Source organism: Chroicocephalus ridibundus, chromosome 8, assembly GCF_963924245.1.
Source record: "Chroicocephalus ridibundus chromosome 8, bChrRid1.1, whole genome shotgun sequence".
Classification (NCBI taxonomy): Eukaryota; Metazoa; Chordata; class Aves; order Charadriiformes; family Laridae; genus Chroicocephalus; species Chroicocephalus ridibundus.
The window spans coordinates 11,198,251-11,217,585 of NC_086291.1; the positions used below are offsets into that span (position 1 = coordinate 11,198,251).

The 19,335-nt window shown below is 43.6% G+C and overlaps 1 protein-coding gene across 2 annotated transcripts; it reads right to left on the reverse strand.

The window, feature by feature from the left end:
* Window positions 1-3,325: 3,325 nt before the first annotated feature.
* MMACHC (metabolism of cobalamin associated C) lies at window positions 3,326-9,110 on the reverse strand. Of its 2 annotated transcripts, none has more exons than XM_063345065.1 (5): window positions 9,000-9,110; window positions 6,852-7,046; window positions 6,312-6,464; window positions 5,415-5,751; window positions 3,326-4,830 (listed from the first exon to the last, which is right to left on the reverse strand). In XM_063345065.1, exons 1-4 carry the CDS (start codon window positions 9,093-9,095, stop codon window positions 5,443-5,445), a joined length of 753 nt encoding a protein of 250 aa, XP_063201135.1. In that variant the 5' UTR covers window positions 9,096-9,110; the 3' UTR covers window positions 3,326-4,830; window positions 5,415-5,442. The 2 variants fall into 2 exon arrangements, with proteins under 2 accessions (XP_063201135.1, XP_063201134.1); XM_063345064.1 differs by having other exon boundaries at window positions 3,327-4,830; window positions 5,415-5,754.
* Between the last annotated feature and the right edge of the window lie 10,225 nt (window positions 9,111-19,335).

Below are 19,335 nucleotides of genomic sequence, written 5' to 3' on the forward strand. Positions count from 1 at the left end.
TACATATGGAACATGTGTCTGGTTAGAATGTCTCTGTGCAAGATGACACTTGACCATATCTATATGAATACATAAGAAGCCTTTAAGATTGCACTGTCCTCTGAAACTGCGAGTGCAGCAGGTTTATGTTCCATATTCTATAGCAATATATTTTTGAAGTGTCTGCACTGACAAATGAGATTAACATCCTTTGTCTAGAGAGAAAAAAATCTTTAATATACAATTAATAAAACAATGTAATTTAAAATTAATTTATATAACCTAATTAATTTTGAACAAAAATAAGGTGAATTTCTTTTTCATTCTTATTGCTGTAGTTTTTTTTATATTTTGGAAGAAGAGGCTGTTAACAGATTGAAGCAGCGGTGAATGATTCAGGAAGACTAGTCAGAACAATACTGGAAAAAATGACATGAACTTAAAACCTAAAAATAGCTAATTCCTTTGTAAGGAATAAGAGGTTTTATGCATTCATAGAAAAAGGAATTATTCTGCATAAATTTAAGATTCTGTAAGATATTTTTGAACCCAGAAATTTCCCCCACCTCTTCCTTTAATTTACTCACAGGAATTCTCCTATCCCATGCTTTGTTTTACATGAGGAAAAAACCACAGTACAACTTAGTGTAAAGATGGATGATTTCCAGGAACTTTGAAGACATAAAAAAATTGAATTCTTATTCAAAATTTCCTTTAGGAAGTATTTTGGGAAAATAAAACATGCAGTTATTAAAAAATAAATTTGCTTGCTCACTGAATTATGTACAAACATCAACAAAAATAACATTAGATGAGAAATTTATTATAGAGATAATATTAATGAATGGTAGTTATGTTAATTTATTTTTTCAGGAAGTCGCCATTATATATAATCACATTTTGAAGATTGTGGTATATTATTGGAGTGATTTTAAACATTCCATTAAAATATCTTCTTGCTCATTCTGTGATAATTTTTTGTTAAGTTTTTCACCATACTTCCCATTATTATAGTTAAGTTATTGGAAAAAAAAAGCAACAACTTTTTTTTGGTCTAAAGTGCTGTTTTTCTAAGTATTGTGAACATCTATCTGTTTTTCAGTTGCAGAGAGAAAAGCAAAGTACATTTGTGTTCCTTGGTTCTTTCTGTTTCCTCCTTGAAAACCTAGAAGGGAAGTGCTCTGTTGGGTTTCTGAAGCAAACATGATTGATGATCTGTCACAGGATATATGATATGACAGGAAGCCAACTTCACAGCAAAAAAGTCTCATGAATACATCTGTCCATTTTGGTACATGAATTTGTGAAAGTTAAGGCTGCAGAGGTACAGCTGTCCCTCCACTGCAATAAATGTCAAAACCCACTTCCTCTTAGAGGAAGAATTTTGGAACTGTTGCTGCTTAAATCAGTATTCAAAGCTAACTTTTTAAACGTACTTTTTACACAGAGCTGAACAGGGAGTGCTGATAATCACAGCGGTGTTGATCAGTAGCTGCCATTTCTTTCAGAAATATGGAAGTTTTTACTCATTTTTTTTTTTCATCAACTTCAAGTCACTGTGCATTTTCAGTAATTTAACCCATGTTAAATAGTAGCTACACCACCATTAATGCTGGTCACAAATGAAGAGAAGACCATATATACTATAGTGAATAAGTAAAAATATGCTTTTGACCCAGAGGAGGGCAATGTTGCCCCATTAAAAACAACCAACCAAAAAAACCCCAAGCCCAAACAAAAAAAAACCCGGAGAGTGTACAGCTCTCATGAAGTTGGCTATTTTTGTCTGACACACCTGCACTGGTTTATACAGCAAACCATGATTAGTCTTCCATAGTTTAGAGGAAGACAGGACTGTTACAAGCCATCCTTTTTATAGCAGAAATAAGGTAGTATTAGGAATTAAGTTTGCCAAACTGTACTTCATACCACATATAAACATTAGTGCTTAGTCTTGCACTACTGAAATGTAACTGATTTAACTGGTACAAAAAAACCCCCAAAACAATGAACCCCAACCAACAGTGTTTTCTCAAGTGTTTTCCCTTTCTGAGCAATAATCCTGATGGCTGCTTGTCACCAGATTAGATTGTGCTTTGCATTTAATCAGTATTTTCTGTCACATCTTTAATCTTAGTAAAAATCTCAGTTCTTTTAAGGTTAGTGATGGAGTCAAAAAAAGGAAAGTTTAACTGAAGGAGAGGATGAATGGTAAATGCTATATGCATGAAAACTACAAATTTGTTAATTCTCCATAGAATATTTTACTAGCTTAAAATGTACTGAATGTCTTGTTGCTAAAACTAAATTCAAATTCAAGTAGCTTTTGGTTTTGTTTTTTTTTTACTGTTCAGCTCTTGAATACTCCACCCTACTGGTTATATTGAGGAAAAAAAGATACTTTAATAAATGTTTAAAAATCAGGATTTAGTGAAAAACTTACTTGTCTAAAAATGTAAAATGTGACACTTGAACTAGTAAATCTATCCAAGTATTTGCAATTACTTGTTTGACATTTGCAAATGTCAAAACCAAGAATGTCTTCACAGTGCCTCAGGATCCATGAATGATCTTTTCCTCACCATGTCTAGTCTTGTCCCAAGAGATGAGATAAGTCAAACAGGTTTTCAAACTTCAGTTTTATAAGACAAAGACCATTATGTTCCAACCAGCAAGGAAAGAAAATCACTAGCTGCCGCTGTGAATCTCAGTGACCTGGCTAAGAGAAAGCCAGTAAGGACCAATTTAATTTACTCCAAAGTTACTATAGCAGGAATAGATATATTATTAAATATTCGTACTCCATTCTGCCTGACACAACTGTATTGCCAGAAGCAGAAAGAACACAGATTTGCCCCTACTGTGACTCCATATTCACCAATATGTTTTAACAAATAAGAATTCCAGTACTTACAGGTATTACTTTTAAGTTACTGAGCGAAAATTCCTCAAATATCAGTTATGTATCAGACACCTTCAACTTTTGTTACAGCAAGAACAGAGGAAAAAATGAAAGGGATTGCCATGTGCTTGCTTAAATTCTCTCTCTGAAATGACCTGGGAAAAATAAACATTTATTAAACTTACTAATGATGTGCTGTATGTTTTGTTTTTTTTTGTTATCCCATAATAGTTTACTAACTTCTACTAAGATAACTAAATTTTTCTTGTGTTTTCAGATAATGGATTTTGTGTGTCTCCGGTAGCTCGCTATTTTCAGTATGTTAAAACCACGGTGACTGATACTTACTTTGACATCTTTAGCTCTCCACAAGTTAATCAATGCATTGCTTAAATAAAAATACTCAGTACTGATGGTTACTTACAACTTTGTATATTTTATTTACCAAAATACCATGTGAAGAAATAAATTACAAAAATTGAAATGAAATGGCTATGGCAATCTGTTTAATAAATGAACTAAGACAAAATATGAAATATTTCTAAGAAATCAACCCCCAAATAGCCAAATATTTTACTTTAAATTATAACATAAAAAGATAAATCTGATTCCATTTTTTATTTATCCTTCTAAGAGAATCAGTATTTTTTATATGTTACTAATATGAACCATTAACTCAAGTCCCTGTTAAATTACAGTTCAGTTGGAAAGTTCTGGAAGGTCAATCAACATTTCAACCAGAAGTAATTCTATAACAAAAGAACAGAATTTCAACAATTTTCATTATTTTGCTTAAATTAAAAATCACAATACCACTATCGCACAATAAGTCAGGTGTCTGCCTTAGTCAGATGTGGTGAACAAAGCATGGAAAGCAACAAAAGACTTTTTGTAACAGCAAATGCACTGAACTAACCCAGCAATCACATGCTCTCTACTCTGTTTACAGGAAAACAAACTCGTTATGCTGAGTTTTGATTATGCTTAGTTAGTATATAGACTATGAAAAACTGTATCAAGCTGTGACTTAACTGTGAGGGCAACCTTAGTATTTGGGTCTCCAAAAGGTATGAAGAATCAAAACACAAAATAAAAAGAAAGGGCTCAGTTCTGCAAAGTCAGTGTTTTTGCATCATCATGTTGATTCCAAGGAAAGGGAGAAAGTGCCTAGTGATTTGCAGCATTGCATTGCAGTCAAGTAATAAAACTACCAAAAAGTATTATTTTCATTTATTATAATATATTAATTTAATGAGGCCTGAGCCTCAAAGTGCTCTAAGATAAAACTAATTCCTGATTCCTAGTGCCATTGTAAGCTCTGAACAAATCTAACAGGACACAGTTATCTAAAAAAAAATGTTATGTTTCTGTATGAAGATGTTTTATCCAGCAATAGAAGTAACATGAACATCATGAATATTTCCTTTATTTTCTCTGCTCGTTTGCTTGTGCGTGCGACAACGCTTCATGTAATGGTTTTTATGTGCGTGCAGTTTTACGATCTCCCGCATATGGAAAGCACAACAGGAAACTATGGTAGTAAAGTTGCGGTGTGTGCTGGCACGGCACTGAAAAATATTCTAAATTGAAACCTCATCTACCTTAGAAAAAGGCCATGAGAATTTACTTTTTCAGTCAGTTACCTTAATATGAGGAAAAACTCCACTCACATAGACATTATTCAGCATCTTTCTGAAGATTTTAGTTGGCAACTCTATACAATGGATAAGTGCTTAAAATTGACCTGCAGACGCTGTTTTTTTCTGAGAAGCTGACCCCAAGTGAAGAGGAAACAGGGCAGACTCCAGCGGTGACCTTTGTGCTGTCCCTTTCCCTTTCGTAACCACCCTGAAGGAGGCGGCTGCTGTTGGCTGTTTTCCTCATTCCCGCTCCATGTACAGGACCACGCCGCTCAATGAAACAATCTCTGGAGAATTTTATTTTGGATGCTAAGAAAGGAGACATTAAAAAGATTTTTAAATTAAATTAATTTAAGCCAGCGTCACTGCAAGTGAAGGAGTACAGGACAAATTTTCTTCCTGAGGAAGGCAAGATTGAAAAGACTGAACATTTATTCCCTAGAGAAAGCTATAACACAGGCTAATAAATGCTGGATATATCTAAAAAATATCTGCCCTGAGTTCAGAGGAAAAAAATATATTTCAGACTACAATCACTGAAAATTAACTTTTTTTACTCTTACACAGAATAAAACCAAAACATTTGTAAAGAAAATTCTTGTGAACAAAACTGACTTCTCTAATGAGCAGCACGTGTTTTCCAGTTGCCAGAGTCTGAACTTTTCCCAACCAAAGGCTAATCGGCATCTTATCCGACTCCCAAAAAGACACACCAATCAGCAACAGCACAGAATGGGCTGCTCCCGCCTTCCTCCAAACCACAAGGGCTGTGATGCAGTGCTGGTTGGATTGAGACGCTGCACATGCCGCTTGGATCTGCCATCCCTGTATCAGCACGCCTTCCCCCTCAGCACCATGGAAAAGAAGGTGCCGAGGAGTTACACTTTGCTTACCCTCTGTCCTTTCGTGGAGTCGTGTTACTCAATGAAATGTGCTTCTCTGGGCTTCTTGTGTCAGCCCTAGCAGTCTGAATCTCTCCGCTGGAGGAGTGGCAAAGTAGGCTTTTTGCTCCTCCGAATACCTTTCCTTCACTTCAATTATGTCCCTGTAGCGGCTGTTCTGCCAGTGGAAATTGAATTGCTCCAGCAACTCAATTCTTTTTTCCTCGGTGCTCACACAGTCAACAGGGGCAGACTGTTCCAGGAACGGTACCTGAATATCTGGGAACACGAGGAGACCCCGGATAGCAAACCAACCGCCATACTTGGGATGGATACATACACCATAGATCTTCTGGAAGAAAAAAAAAGAAGGATCTAGGATGTCTCATTTGGTCTCGAGTAACGGTTAAGAGTTCAAAGCATCAAGCTTTTTTGCAATTTCTAACGCTCCTAGCCCTCTGTTGGCATGCTATACAGAGAAGAAAGGAAAGCTCTTTCCTGAACATGTGGCTTGAAGCACTGCATTTAATTCCCATTCTCCTGTGCCCACACACGCGACCCTGTAATGCAGGGAGAGGTCCCTTTTTGAAAATCTAACACTGAAATTAACCCCAATGCAATTCTTTTTTTCTATTTATAATGCTCCAAGCAACAGGTCTTCTTTGACATTGAAATTTATTCTCCTGTCTAAGTAGGTCTAATAGATCAAGATATTTTTCTCCATGTATGCATCTCTCTACCATCCCAGAGAATGTTGGGAGCTTCCGATTCCTGTCTGAAACACTTTATGTATCTATATGTAATCTGGACTTTGTATTTTCCTGCAGGAAGAACTAGCGAGTAAACAATAGTTGTAGAATTCGGTGATTGCAGTTTGGTGGTTTTTCCCAGATTGTGGTTTTGCCTCACCTTTCTCCCCCAAGGATCAAGCTTCACATCCTTCCTTTGGTAGTAATATGCCGCTCCAGCAACATGGGCAGCTGTCTGCGCCAAGAACTTGGGCTTTCGGCTTGGCAGGATCTCATAATCAAAGATGACATCCACTTTCTGGTCAGGGAATTTCTGGGGAAAATAAAAAAACATCAGCCCAGACTCATGGAAAAAGATTCGCCACTACAGAAGTGCTGGATGCCGGCAAATCAGGCCCATGTGAAGCCTGCAGATTTCCACATTCTGCTACTGAAATCTATCAGCGGGGCTTGTGGCCTTGGGTTTTCAAACTCTGACTGTAAGCACTCCGTATAGCTACAGGCTGTGATGGCAGAGAGACAGAATACGCAAGTGAAGCAGATCAACAGCCTGTTGATGCTCCTAGTAAGAATTACCATCACGAATAATGCTTTACCCTTCTAAAGAGCACGGGCAGGAACCTGGAGGGCTTTGTCTACTGCTCAGCCAACCAGGTTGTATGCCTCAGTAGTAAAAGGAATTGGTATTTCAGGTTCTTACCTCCTTCACACGTGATAAATGATGAGAAACACACTGATCCACAGGATCCCTGATTATTTTTAACCGTTCTTTGTTCACAAAAGGTTTAAGGGCTTTGTCAAACATTGAAGGCGTGCTGAGGACCACGAAGGCCAGTGTGTCATCTGGGTAGGGGAGATGAAAGGTTGGCTGGAGAATAGCATTGTACCATCCGACCTTTGGTAAAGAAAAACAAATCTCCATTAAAACAGGGACACCATTCTTACGCTAGTGGGCATGCAGGAATTTAAAAAAGTGGAAAGAAGTGTAGCCACCTTCATTTGCAACCCAGATAGGCAGCCTGCCCAGTGCCTTCCATTCAAACCAAGCTGGTTTGCATACTGGGATTTACAGTTTCTGGAAGCTGCTCCTTGATGTGAGAGATAAGAATCATCCACTGCATTCACTTCAAGACTGCTCTTTATCCAGCTTGGCTCAAGTATGAGCAACCACTCTTGCCAATGCAAATCGGGTGTTTTGGTTGAGATAAAGCTTTTACAAGTTGTTTTTTTTTCCTCGGCTTCAGCTAGAAAGAAACCGGCACTTCTGTTTTGCTCATGTGACAAGGTTTATTTCTTCAGCAGGAAATATTTATGTGCGAAAATGAAGGATGTGAAGCTCCCAGAACCGTCAGCTCTAGCGTGTGGATTGTGATACACGGCCACGTTCTGATACTTGTTCCCGGGCCTGGATGTGTAATATAACATGGACCAGAAACGAGGGCTCAAGCCAGGGCAGCAGGAAGAGGTGACCAGGGGCACAGGGCTCAGACCAGCAACTGCCGGGCAGGAGGCGGTAACGGCCAAAACCCTGTACTACTCACGTATTGCATGATAACATCAGCCTTTTTATAGGCCGTGGTAACTCCCACTCTCCTGGGATGCCTTAAAGACCAGGTCTAATGTTGGGAAACATGCCAACTAATGTAATTTTAATATTTTGTCTGAAAACACAAAACACTGCTCACCTCTAAGTATCAGTGAAATGAATCTGAAAGGGACTTTATCGGTGACAGTGGCAGCCATACCTGCCCGTATGGAAACACAGAATGAAAACTAAGTCTATATTCTTACATCAAAAGTAAGATATAAAAGTTTAATCAATTTTGTGACTCAGGATTAGGATACCGAATCAAGATGTTACAAGAAATTTAATCCAAGGGTTGCTAATTTCCCAGTTTACGTCAGCCAGTGCACCAGGGCCGGCTGCATGAGAATTAAATCTAAAAAGAGATACAGCGCTCGAGGTTTCTCTCTGGGAGCTGTAGCCTTTTTGATCTGGGTTCTGCCCCTGATCCTGCTGCTGTGTTTTGGGAAAGCAGCGTTAAATTCTTCTCCAAATTCTGGAGATTTCACTTCTCTGTGCCTCATTCCCTGTTACTTTCTGTCAGATCAAGAATACAGCAGGGCATGCAAATATTTCGGGTGACAAATACAACATTCCCCGAGGAGGGGAAGGCCGGGTTTGATTTATATTTGATGTTGCAGACTGATTCATTGCAGATTTCCTCTGGGGTGAGCAAAGAAGGAAATCCGCAGCGCTGGGGGCAGCTGAGTGTATACAGGGGCCGTGGAAGGGGCTGCCCCAGCTGCACGGGGAGAGCCGGGTGTCAGCAGGATGAGGCAGTCTGCGCTTCAATAGGCCCCTGTTTCTGCAGTTAGGTTAAATTTTAAGCCTGCTTAAGGCCTTTACCCTCTGTCGGTCCGGACGGGTCTGTATTTACCTCTCCTGGCTTTAACAGACAGCGTGGCTCGGTCGGACAGTGACAGCCTTGACCGGCCTCACCGGGCGGGCTTCCAGCGCCCGGGCCCGCCCCGCGCGGCGCTCCGCCTCCGGCACGGAGCGGGGCCCGCCGAGGCCCGGGCCGGCAGTGCCGCCTGCCGGCAGCCGCGCCAAGAACGCCGGGGCAGGTCCCGCCTGCGCGGGCGGCCCGGGCGGGACTGGAGGCTGGAGCCCGGCGGCGAAACCGCCGCTATCCTCGTCCCGACACCGCGGGGGCCACCGCCGCCTCCGGGCACCACCGCACCCCGCCACACCCCACCCCGCCCCCGCAAACCCTGGGGAAGGTGACGTCGTCTGCTTGGCGTCACCGCGGGTGACGTCACGACGAGGCCCGCCTGACGTCAGTACCTTGAAGGCGTGCACCTCGAAGCCGAAGGGGCCCAGGGCGCCGCGCAGCCCCTCTGCCACGCGCCCCTCCATGCCGCCCACCGCGCGGGGCACCATGCTCCTCCTGGGTGGCGGCGCAAGGCACCCTGGGACTTGTAGTGCGCCCCTTCCTTCCCGACGCGGGAGCCCCCCCGGCGGGGACTACATGTCCCAGCAGGCTCCGCGCGGGGGGCCGGTGCTGGGCGGGGCCGCTCAGGGCCTGCGCGGCCTGAGGGGCCGCCCTGCCTCACGCCGCGGGCGGTTTGTGACCGTGGTTTCACCCTGGGCGGGTTGGCTGCGGAGCTGAGTGGGGAGCTCACTGGGAGCTGCCGGTGTACCCCCGTAGCGCGTTGCTACCGTGGTGGATTGGTGGCTAGGCCGATAACCTCGGTAGAGGGCTGACATTCCTAACGGTTGCGTGTGATTGTGTGGTTGGAGAGGGAGGAATTTCGGTTTCTCGACGCGAGCCCTGGCTCGTTTCCCAGCCCCTGGCTGAGGCGGGAGCTGAGGCGAGTCTTAAGGATGCGGGAGGCCCAGGTGGGCTCCGTCCTGTCGCAGCCCTGACAGACCAAGCCCCGAGAATGCTGTGGCTGAGCAGCGCCTGCCTGGCGCCCAGCAGCCAGGGCAGCAGGGCAGTTAGCAGCCATCCCACACCAAGGGGATTTGAGGGGTCTGGTGAGATCGCTTCTCTGTTACGAGGAAGTTTTCCCAGCATTGTTGCACAGTGTGCCCATCCGTGCTATACAGATCTGAATTGTGCATATTTTTCTTTCATCATACGGTGTTTGAAAGCCCCACCTTCCTGTGTGGGTGGACACTGCTCACTAAAACAGTTAGCGAGGCCTCTGTGCTGATAATCCTTTCTCCTGCCCCATCTGAAAGTATGTGTTCTTTGCAACTTCCCCTGTTCCCTACAAATACGTTGGCCACATTGAAGACCAAGCCTCATAATCGGATCTCCTTACCCTAATCTTTATAGCAGTTTAACATAATCTTTACAGTTCTTCTGCAACATTTTCTGTCAGTCCTAAATTTTATGAAGTCTCAGGACACCAGATCTGCAAGTTCTTGGGGACAGAACTACTTCAGATATGCAAATTTCTTTCTTTGTGGAGATCCCTTATATCTTCTAGAACCACAAGAGTTGTTTCTTATTATATCCATGCCCTCTGTAGGAGGAGGGCAGAAGGATCCTATCAGTCTTATTTAGAATTAAGGTTTGTTCTCTCCAGGTCTCTCTCTATTCCCAGCTTCTGAAGTTGAACCAGCCTACTAATTATGTGCTTTCCTGAACTTAGTTCTCATACAAAATCTGGTTTTGCCCATCTACTCAGATCATTGAAGCACTTACTCAGTCTGTGAATTGACTTAAGCAGGAGAAAGAGCTCCAGTAGGAGCAGATGAATAAACTAGAAGGTAGTGAAGGTAAAGGCACTGGAACTGAAGCATGGAGCCTCTTACACAGATCACTTCTTGTCTAGGTTGCTGAAGTCCCGTTGAAGAAACAACAGGCTGTGAGTGTAGCTTGGCACAATGATGTAGTGCCATCTCCATGCTAACAAGTGATAACAAAGTGTTGGATACAAGGCAGAAAGGACTTTTTCATTTCTTCCTTTGCCTTTTCTTTAGTGATCTGAAAACTCAAGAATCACCTTGCTTCCCAGGAGATACAATGGACAGTGGAAAACAATTTGCACAAGTTGAAGTGGAGGGCCTGGAGGGCCATGACCAAGCTTGGTGTAGAGTCAGGTATCCTCACATGGGGTCCTTTGCTGAAACCCTTGTGATGCACAATATTTAGTCAGCTGGACAAGTTACTTTTGAGGGTGGTTAGCTCAAATATTTGAATTTTTAATGTTCATCTTGCCTGTTTTTCTGAATATAGTGGTCCAGGAAGACAGAGTTTCTGTGGTCTACTGAGGATACGGCATAGTGGCAGAGGGGAATTATTGGGCTACTGCTGTACTCTGCCTCTGTCTGGGATTGGAATGGGACCGAACCTTGAAACCATCTTACTGGGGGTTCCTTGATCCTATTCTTACCCCTTTTGTCCCAGCAACTGAAGAGCTAAGCTGGGACCTTAACACCTCCTGCCTTTCCCATTTGCTGTTACAGAGGATACTCAGTGATTGCAGGACAGCACTTAGCAGCTTGGAGGCCTTGCTGAGGAGTACAGAGGAGTTGAAAGCTGAATGCTATAACTAGCAACAGCGGTACGGAGATGGTGCACCTTATTTGGATCCCAGTGCCAACAGTCCACAAGAAATAAACAAGATGTCAGTGCTAAGACCTTTAGAGATTCAGGGCTGGTGCAGGGGAGATACTGGAGGAAAGTGTAATCTTTCCCACTTTCTTTAAGCAGCGAAAAACTACTGTGACAAAATGATGGATGTGTGAGGAAAGAGTTGGAGCAACTGCAGCATTAAGCCAGTGAGAGGTGGTGTGTTCTTGCATGGTCTGAACTCTGATTCTGCACAGGACAACCTGTTACTGCCCAAGTGGTCTAAAAGAAGCAGCCCCTGGTGGGAAGCACTGTAATGTTATAGTCGAGGATCTCTGTTCGGGAAAATGAAACCAGGGAATACTGCTGAACAGGCAACGCTGCAGGAGGAGTAAAGAAGGATACATAGGGTTGGCAAGCTGTGACTCCATGCGGTGCTCTGGGAGAACTGTGGGAGGAGAACATGCACGGGGCTTGCCTGCAACCTCTGAATCCACCCTTTGCCTTGGGAGAGCTGTGGGTGGGTATAGTTCTGTGAGGTTTTCCTGGCAATAGAGAGATGGAAAATCAGGTGCAGAATGTCGTTTAGCCATGGCCTTTTTCTTGGTCTGTGTGACGTCAAGTTCCTTTACTGACAAGAGGAAGAACTATTGAACCAAATGTCTGCAACTGATTAAATTAATGGAACTCAAATTCGATACTGCAAGGTGGGCTGCTTTATAGTCATCCAAAAGAGGCACTGGATGGTTTGATGGCCCATGGCAGACCTACTGTTGGAATGAGTAAGCTTTGCTACTGGGATCTTTGGAGGAGAACTGAGTGTTCAAACTGATGTATGGAGAGTTTACTGTGAGTAGTAGCCAGAATGAAAAATGCAGTTGTTGCCTGCAACAGGGAAAGTATTTTTATTAAAAATTGTAGTACCACTAGAAAGCTTTGATCAAGACAGCCAGTGTGCAAGGTGCGTGGCAGGCACTTTTCCTGCCTCACAGGCTTGCTGAAAGAGCAAGAGGCCTTTCTGTTCCAGCGTTGAATGATGGAGGGCAGTTAGAAAGGTATCTTCAAAATATGTGTAAGTAGGGGGAAAAGATAAGTGTTTGTATGTATTCTGATATAACAGGTCCTACTGCAGCCAGAATTAAATCGATGGTTTTTTTTGTTGTTGTTGCAGAAGGGTTCTCCCTGGTTCTCCCATTCCTGGTTGAGGAATGGGGAATGAACAGAGCTGAGGGGTAAGGGTTGAAATGAGAGTAGGGCTAACTGGCCTTTATCTTTTGCATCAAGCAGCATGTATTCTGCTTCCCAAGGGGAGGTGGAAGCACACTCTCAACTTCTCTGTAGAGTAAGGTGATCACTGTGGGCAAAACACTGCTATTCTACCTGTAGCAAAACTTTAATTTCTGCTGAGGAGGGGTAGCATGAAAAAGAGATTACAGATGATGCCAGGTAGGGTGTCATTGTGATCCAGGAGAATATAAAGAAATAGAGCGTTACCTTTAGTGCTGGAAACATGTTCACCAGTGGTGGCTCGTTATATCCAGCTTTCTACATTTTCTCAGTTGTTCTGGCCTCATCTGGACATGACATTTCTGCAGGGTTTAATGGTCTTGTGGTAGATCAGAAGCTGCCTCTGGGAAACACTTGGAAGTGATTGTCCCCTCTTTCTTAGGTGCTAAATCTGCTGAGCAGCCACAAAGCACAATCTTACAGTTTAGACTAACTCAGGATGGAAATGTGGAGCACCCAGCAGAAGCTTGGCCACATCAGGTAGAGGAGATACACCTTCAGGGAATTTTGGGGATGCCCAGGTCTGTAGATGCCATATTACAGCTGCTGCAGGGCGAAGTGCAGCTCTTGGGTTTCAAGGGGAGTAACTGCCTGGGAGCTGCAGGAGTGTGTCACAGGAGGGTGCTGCTGGCTGTTGGGAGTTCAGAGCTACAGCAGGACTTGCTGTTCTTGTTTGCCAGCTGTCCTTTGCGCCCACCTGGTTAGAGTATTTTTCTTGTGGAGCACAGTTCATCTCCATGGCTAGTAATTGTACTGGTGTTACTGATGCTGGAGGTAGTAGATTGTCAGCTTTGTGAGGTGAGGTCTTCTGATTAAATCCTGAACTGGCAAAACTTGAAGCAGGTATGGCGTAAGTGTCTGCCCTCTCCTGGAGATGCAGGCAAGGTGTTCGGTCCTTCTGAACAGGTAGTGAAGAGGGTGAAATATCAGCCTCTCTTACTGAGACATTTGCATCGTAAGAGTTAGCACCTCCAGCCTTGCTTTTAGGATATAACACCCGTGTGGGCATTGAGAATGAGTACCTGCCGTTCCCTTTCCAGCTGTCCTTGGACATGAGCTGTCAGGATCTGAGTTAGCTCACGGCTTCCCTGAGCCATCTCATCAGCCTTGTTTAATCAGGAGTGTTTCTGTCTCTGACCCAAGCACTCTGTCAGGGCAGTGGTGTACTCCACATGCTCTCCTGGTTGCTAGTTGGATAGTACCTTACTTGCTTTTTGCTGAAATTACTGGAAATAGTAATCAGTGCCTCCAAGACGAGGTGCTCATTTGAATTGCCTAAGCTCTAATTCTTTCCCAGCTTCCCCAATCACCCGCACTTTCCTTTCTCACCATGCTCAGCTGGTGGGAACAAGCTTTGCTTGTGCCTCTAACCTCTGCTAGCTTGGCCCTTGCTGTCCCCCCACCCCTAACCAAGGGCTCTGACCTGCTCCCTGGAGAGAAATGAGTGACGTCGGAGCTTCCTTGTTGAGGATCCTTAGATCTTTCTGGCTCTGTTTAATTGTATCCTCTGTTCAACCCCAGCTGCCCTCGGACAGCTGCCAGATGTCCTAACTGTCACAGGTTTAGCTGAAGATTCCTGTCACTGTTCCCAGCATTCGCTTCCCCATACAGCTTTGTGCTACAGCGAAACAGCATCCAGAGAATATGCATCACTTCTCTGGGAGAGGACAGCAATGTCTCTGTGAGTTGTCTGTGTCCCAGGTATAGGTTGTGGTTGGTTTTGTTTTGTTTTGTTTTGTTTTGTTTTGTTTTTTTTTTATTATTATTAGGAAAAACACAACACTCCCATTCATCTCCCTCAGGCTAATGCTGATGTCACATGGGCTACAGCATGATTTGGTGTCATCATAAAATATTCATACAGAAAGGATCTTTCATTCTCTGTGTTCTCCAGAACAGTAAATAAGTACCACTGAGACACAGTGTTGTACTGCTTATAACATAAGGGACTTTCCTTCTGCTTTCCATCCACAGCTTTTGAAACCTATTTCTGACCCCGTTAAAGAACTGTTGCTCTGCATTAGGTGGGAACCTGAGAGAGTCACACAAATTGTTTGAAGACTCATGGCAATTTGGTAACTGAAATGGAGTTAAAGGATATCTTAATTCGTTGTCTGTTCTTCTGATCTTTCTCCCTCTTGACCATAAGCATATTAACGTCTATCTTTATTAGTCAAGAAGTATTGGTGGACACTGAGTGTGGAGGTCAACGTAGCTTTATTATTAGGTTTTCTTTGATAAAGGATATTCTATCAACTTGGTGAGATGTTTTCAATAATGGAACTTCATTGCAGTTCTCCTGTAATTAAATATCGATTCCCTATTTCTTTCTCTAAAAGCCTAAAGCCTTCTCTTATTTTGTCACTCTCCCACCTATTGTCAAGCTGTGATTTCATGAGATGTGTCTGTGCTGTCAGCATCGGTTTAAAATGTGCCTACCCCTCTGCTTTTTCCTGCACTGTCCTCGCAGCACATTACATCCTGAGTTTCTGCCACTGCAATTGTTGGCGTGCTGTAAATCGGATCAGAGAGCCGAGCTGGTTCTAACAAGTGAATCATTGTTTTGGGTTTGTTTTTTTTTTTCTTTTTTTTTTTTTTCCCCTAAAGTGGTGTGCTTCACAGTGCTGCTGCAGGAGAAAATTGTGCTGGCAAAACTGACATAACAATGTGAACCGGGCTAGGTGGGGAGGCAGAGGTTCTGCTGCCAGACCGCTCATCTGCTGAAAACACAATTGAATTGCTCAGCAGAACTGCCTTCTGCTGTTGCGTGGCATGACTTTGTCAGAAACCCCATCAAAGTGCTGGTTCTCACCCCATCCCCACCCCCAGTAATTGTTCCAGTAGGCATTGCTAAGCTTAAGGGACTGTCAGTGTTATACTTTTGCTTCAATCTGATCTACAGTCTCTGACCTGAAAGATCAAGTAAAAAGTCTGTTCTTGAAGGAGGTGCCATCCACTGAGCCTGCAGGGAAAGACAGAGATCATAGGAACTATTCCCCACTTACTCCAATGTTACTAACACTCTGGGACAGGGTCTTCCAACCTCCTTTTGGTTTAGAGATCTCGTGGTCAGGTCAGGTGTCCTGTTGTCCCTTTCCAACCCAAACTGACCCCTGTATTGGAAGGGTTTGGCATTGTGCCTTCGAGCAGAAACGGGCTGGTGGTTTCTTTGTGTTTTAAACCTGCATGATTTGGAGTTGGTTGGAGCCACTGTTGTCAAAGACAGATGAAATCCAGTGCCTGAATGTTTTTGCCAGTGTTTTCCTGCCTAGGGTGGTGTATCATGGAGCTTGTTTTCTGCTGCCTTGTGCCACTGCTTGTACTCATGCAAGAATAAATGCTATTAAATCAGAATAGCAGCAGTTTCTCCATATGATAAGAAGAGGTGTCACAAAAGGTAGACAGTGGAAGCTTAGGCTCAGCAAGGTCATCCTTGAACTTTTGACCTAACCTACTGCTTACGTCCTTTCTTTTAGAGAGAAGTAAGAGCTTGCTGAGAGAGGCAGAGTGGTTTTGTCCATCTTTGGGTGAGGTTTCCACCTCAGAGTTCAGCCTCAGAGGCTTCAGCTCCAATGAGCTTTCCAGCACCGCAGAGACCAAGGTGCCTGAAGGTAAGGATGGTTGGTTCCTGCACCCTCAGGATCTGAAGAGCCTAGCTGGGTTTACACAGTAATGCATGTGACAGAGGTCTGCAGAACCTATTTATGTCTGCTGTTCAGGGCATTCCAGAGGCCATATTGATAATTTGATTAGAGGCACTTGCTGTCCCCAGTTTTAGTGGTAGGGGTGAGTATTAGGCACCTAAAGGCAGGAAGGCACTACAATTTGGAGGCATAGCCTAGCACTTGGGCCACAGTTAAAACTTTGTTCTGAGTGCACTATTGCTATGCCAGGACAGAAGTAGCATGTGTGTGCCTGTCCGTTCTTTCATCCTCCCTCCCCGTCTAGTGTCAGGGTAATGTAAAGCTGCATGTGAGGGCCAATTATGATACTTATCACTTCCTCTGACAGCGCCAAGATACCACTTTTTAATGTGGCTCCATTCTTGTTTTGGTGCTGACACACAGCCAATGAGATTAGGAAGGTGAAAATTGCTCACTTAAAGAAGATTCCTCTCTCAGTCTCTTTATCCTTTTGGATTTATGCCTTGCTTTTAGGATATAAAACCCCCTTGTGTTTGCATTAACACTTAGCATTAAAGGAAATCAGGAACAAAGGACTAATGTTCCTTTAAAAGAAAAAATTCATGCCCTACTTTAGTAAGATGCTTAAGATTCTTGTGAATGGAGGCTGTAAGGCATATTAAACTGCCCTGTGTTCTGTTTTTCCAATTTACTAATCCTGCTGATTCAGACTTTACTAGCAAACCTGCTACAATTAGCTGCTTTGTAGATGCAGTTGTAACATGTCAGGTTGCTGTTAGGACGATGCCTAAGGAGGCTTCGTGTCCTGTCAAAGGGTTAATTTTTTCTCTTTAACATTTATTCTGAGGCACGTACCAAGACGGGGCTCCTTTATAGAGCTTTACCGATTGAATGCTCAAGCAGTACCCCTCATTTAATAAGAACCTCGTTACCTGTTGCTTAGTATTAGTAGTAAATATTTATATCACAGTAGCACCAGAAACCCTGACCAATACTGCAGCAAGGGCACCCAGTAGCAGTGTTGGTAGCTTGCTAGGACACTTGGGACCATGATTCGTTTATATGGGCACCTATTTTTTTTTGAGTTTACGTAGCTTGTGAGGATGCTTGTTGGTATTTCTCTGTTTCAGTAGAAGATGAAGAGTTTGACATGGATTGCAGTCCACACTGAACCAGTAGTGCTGGAGGGGCTAGACATAGGCTGTCGTTTGTTTTTAGGGCTGGCATATGGGGTAAGGAGGCTGGGGAAGGCTAATTCCTGGTTCTGTTGGTGTAGACTGTAAAGATATCTCCGTGCTGTGTTTTGAGCTGGCGGAGAGTTGTGCTGTAGAAGAGGCTAGAAATAGCTGGAGTGGGTGACCTCAGCAGTGACCTGTCTGACAGCCTGCCTGAACTAAAGCTGCATGACCTTTAATGTAAACTAAAAGATGCCCTCTTTACCGTAGGGAACAAATACAAGATGGAAAGGATATTGACTTCTCTAGGCAGCCAAGCTCTTCTTCTTGACTTGTTTGTTACCTGGATTTACCAGAACTGGAAGCTATGAGGTGTGGGGCTGACCCAAGGGAGGCGACTCAAGGAAGTGAAACAGCCATTTTGGTAAGTCATTCACAGACCTGCACAGTCCTACACTCTACCTGAGACCTGAACTGTTGATTGTCATCTCATGCTTTCTTGCTTAGACCTGCACCTTACACTTTTGCAACACAGCGCTGTGTATTCTGTTCTTTCACCCTAGGTGAAAGACACTAACGGAGGGCCTGAGTTGTGGTCCATCAATCAGCTTTTGCAGTTGCCGGCTGGCTTGCAGAGGAAGAGATGGCAGAGGGAGAGATGTCGTGGTGCTCGCATACAACAAGGGGGGTTTCCTCCAAGGTCAGAGAATTCCTAGCTGCAGCCCTTTGCTTCAGTCCACTCCCCTGTTGTGGGATGGGATGTACAATCCTGTCTTAAGATCTTTGACTTGGTGGACCAGAACAAATTGAGATAATTTTGTGTGGTCTCTCTACTAATACCGTCAAATGTTTTTTTCCCTAAATATACTGCACATTTTGGGTTATGTTGGATATTGTTTAAACTATTGACTATTTAAGGGTTTGGGTATATAGCTGGGCTTAGGTTGTGCCATTTAGGGAGATTCTATACATAGCAAGAACAGAACAGATATGGACTGACCATAAATATACCCTGTCTGACAAGACCCAATATGGAACAACTGACCTGACAAGTGTTGGTAAATTGCTTCCTCTTCTGTGGCTCAAAACAGGCTAAGAAATCACGTTCTTTGAACAGAAACTTCCATGACCACCATAAAGGGGAGGTTGCTGGGTTTGTTTTATGAGAATTAAGTGCCATAGTGACAAAAAAAGGTCCTTGTGAAATTTCCTAATGTGGTTAGAATTTTTTTATTCCATTTTCCTCTGAGAAAAATTAATTTTAGAATTGCTAGCTGGTGTTGGAGAAGGGAAGAGGTGAAACGAACGACACTGAGTTCAGAAAACCTTAGAGTATGGAAAGAGGACAACAGCCTATTTGATGGTGAAGGCTTTGGAGGCTAGCAGATGGGATAGCGCAGGAGATAGATCTGTGGCATTCTCTTTGCTGCCTACTTCTCAGTCAATACAAAGGACCTTGGGATGTGGCACAGAGTCAGGGATGCTGTAACGGGGGCCCAGCAGAGCTTGGTTAGGACTGGTTTGAAAAGCAGGCAGAGACTGGTAGTGCTGGGAGTAGCAGTAGGAGTCAACAAGTGAGGGCTCGAGCTCAAAATAAGACAGGACACAGTGGCAGAGGCTGCTCCTGTGACCTCCACCTCATTCAGTTGCATGAACTGTGGCTTTTGCTTTGAAGATCAGTCTGAGATCACTTGGTTTTCCCTCCCCAGGGAACAGCTGCTTCCCAGAGTTCAACTCTGCTTCTTAGAGTGGACCGCGATGTGTGAACAGCCATTGGTAGATCATGGCCAGGATGTAAAAGCCTGCTTGGGTGGCTTGGATCTGACTGAAGCTGAGCTGGAAAGTGACTTGATGCATCTAAGAACAGACTGAGCAGGATGCAAGTGACCAATTCTCTATCACTCAGAGTGGGCCACCAGGTTAGACTCTGTAAAACAACAGGAGCTGTTTTCCCAGTGCTTCTCTCGGCTCTTTTTGAAAATGGGTTCCCT

Coding starts and splice junctions, on each gene's coding strand:
- MMACHC (XM_063345064.1), bottom strand. CDS start 9,095: ATGGTGCCCCGCGCGGTGGGCGGCATGGAGGGGCGCGTGGCAGAGGGG. Junction 6,465..6,851: donor ATTTATCACGTGTGAAGGAG/GTAAGAACCTGA, acceptor TATTTTCCCCAG/AAATTCCCTGACCAGAAAGT. Junction 5,755..6,311: donor TTGATCCTTGGGGGAGAAAG/GTGAGGCAAAAC, acceptor TTTTTCTTCCAG/AAGATCTATGGTGTATGTAT.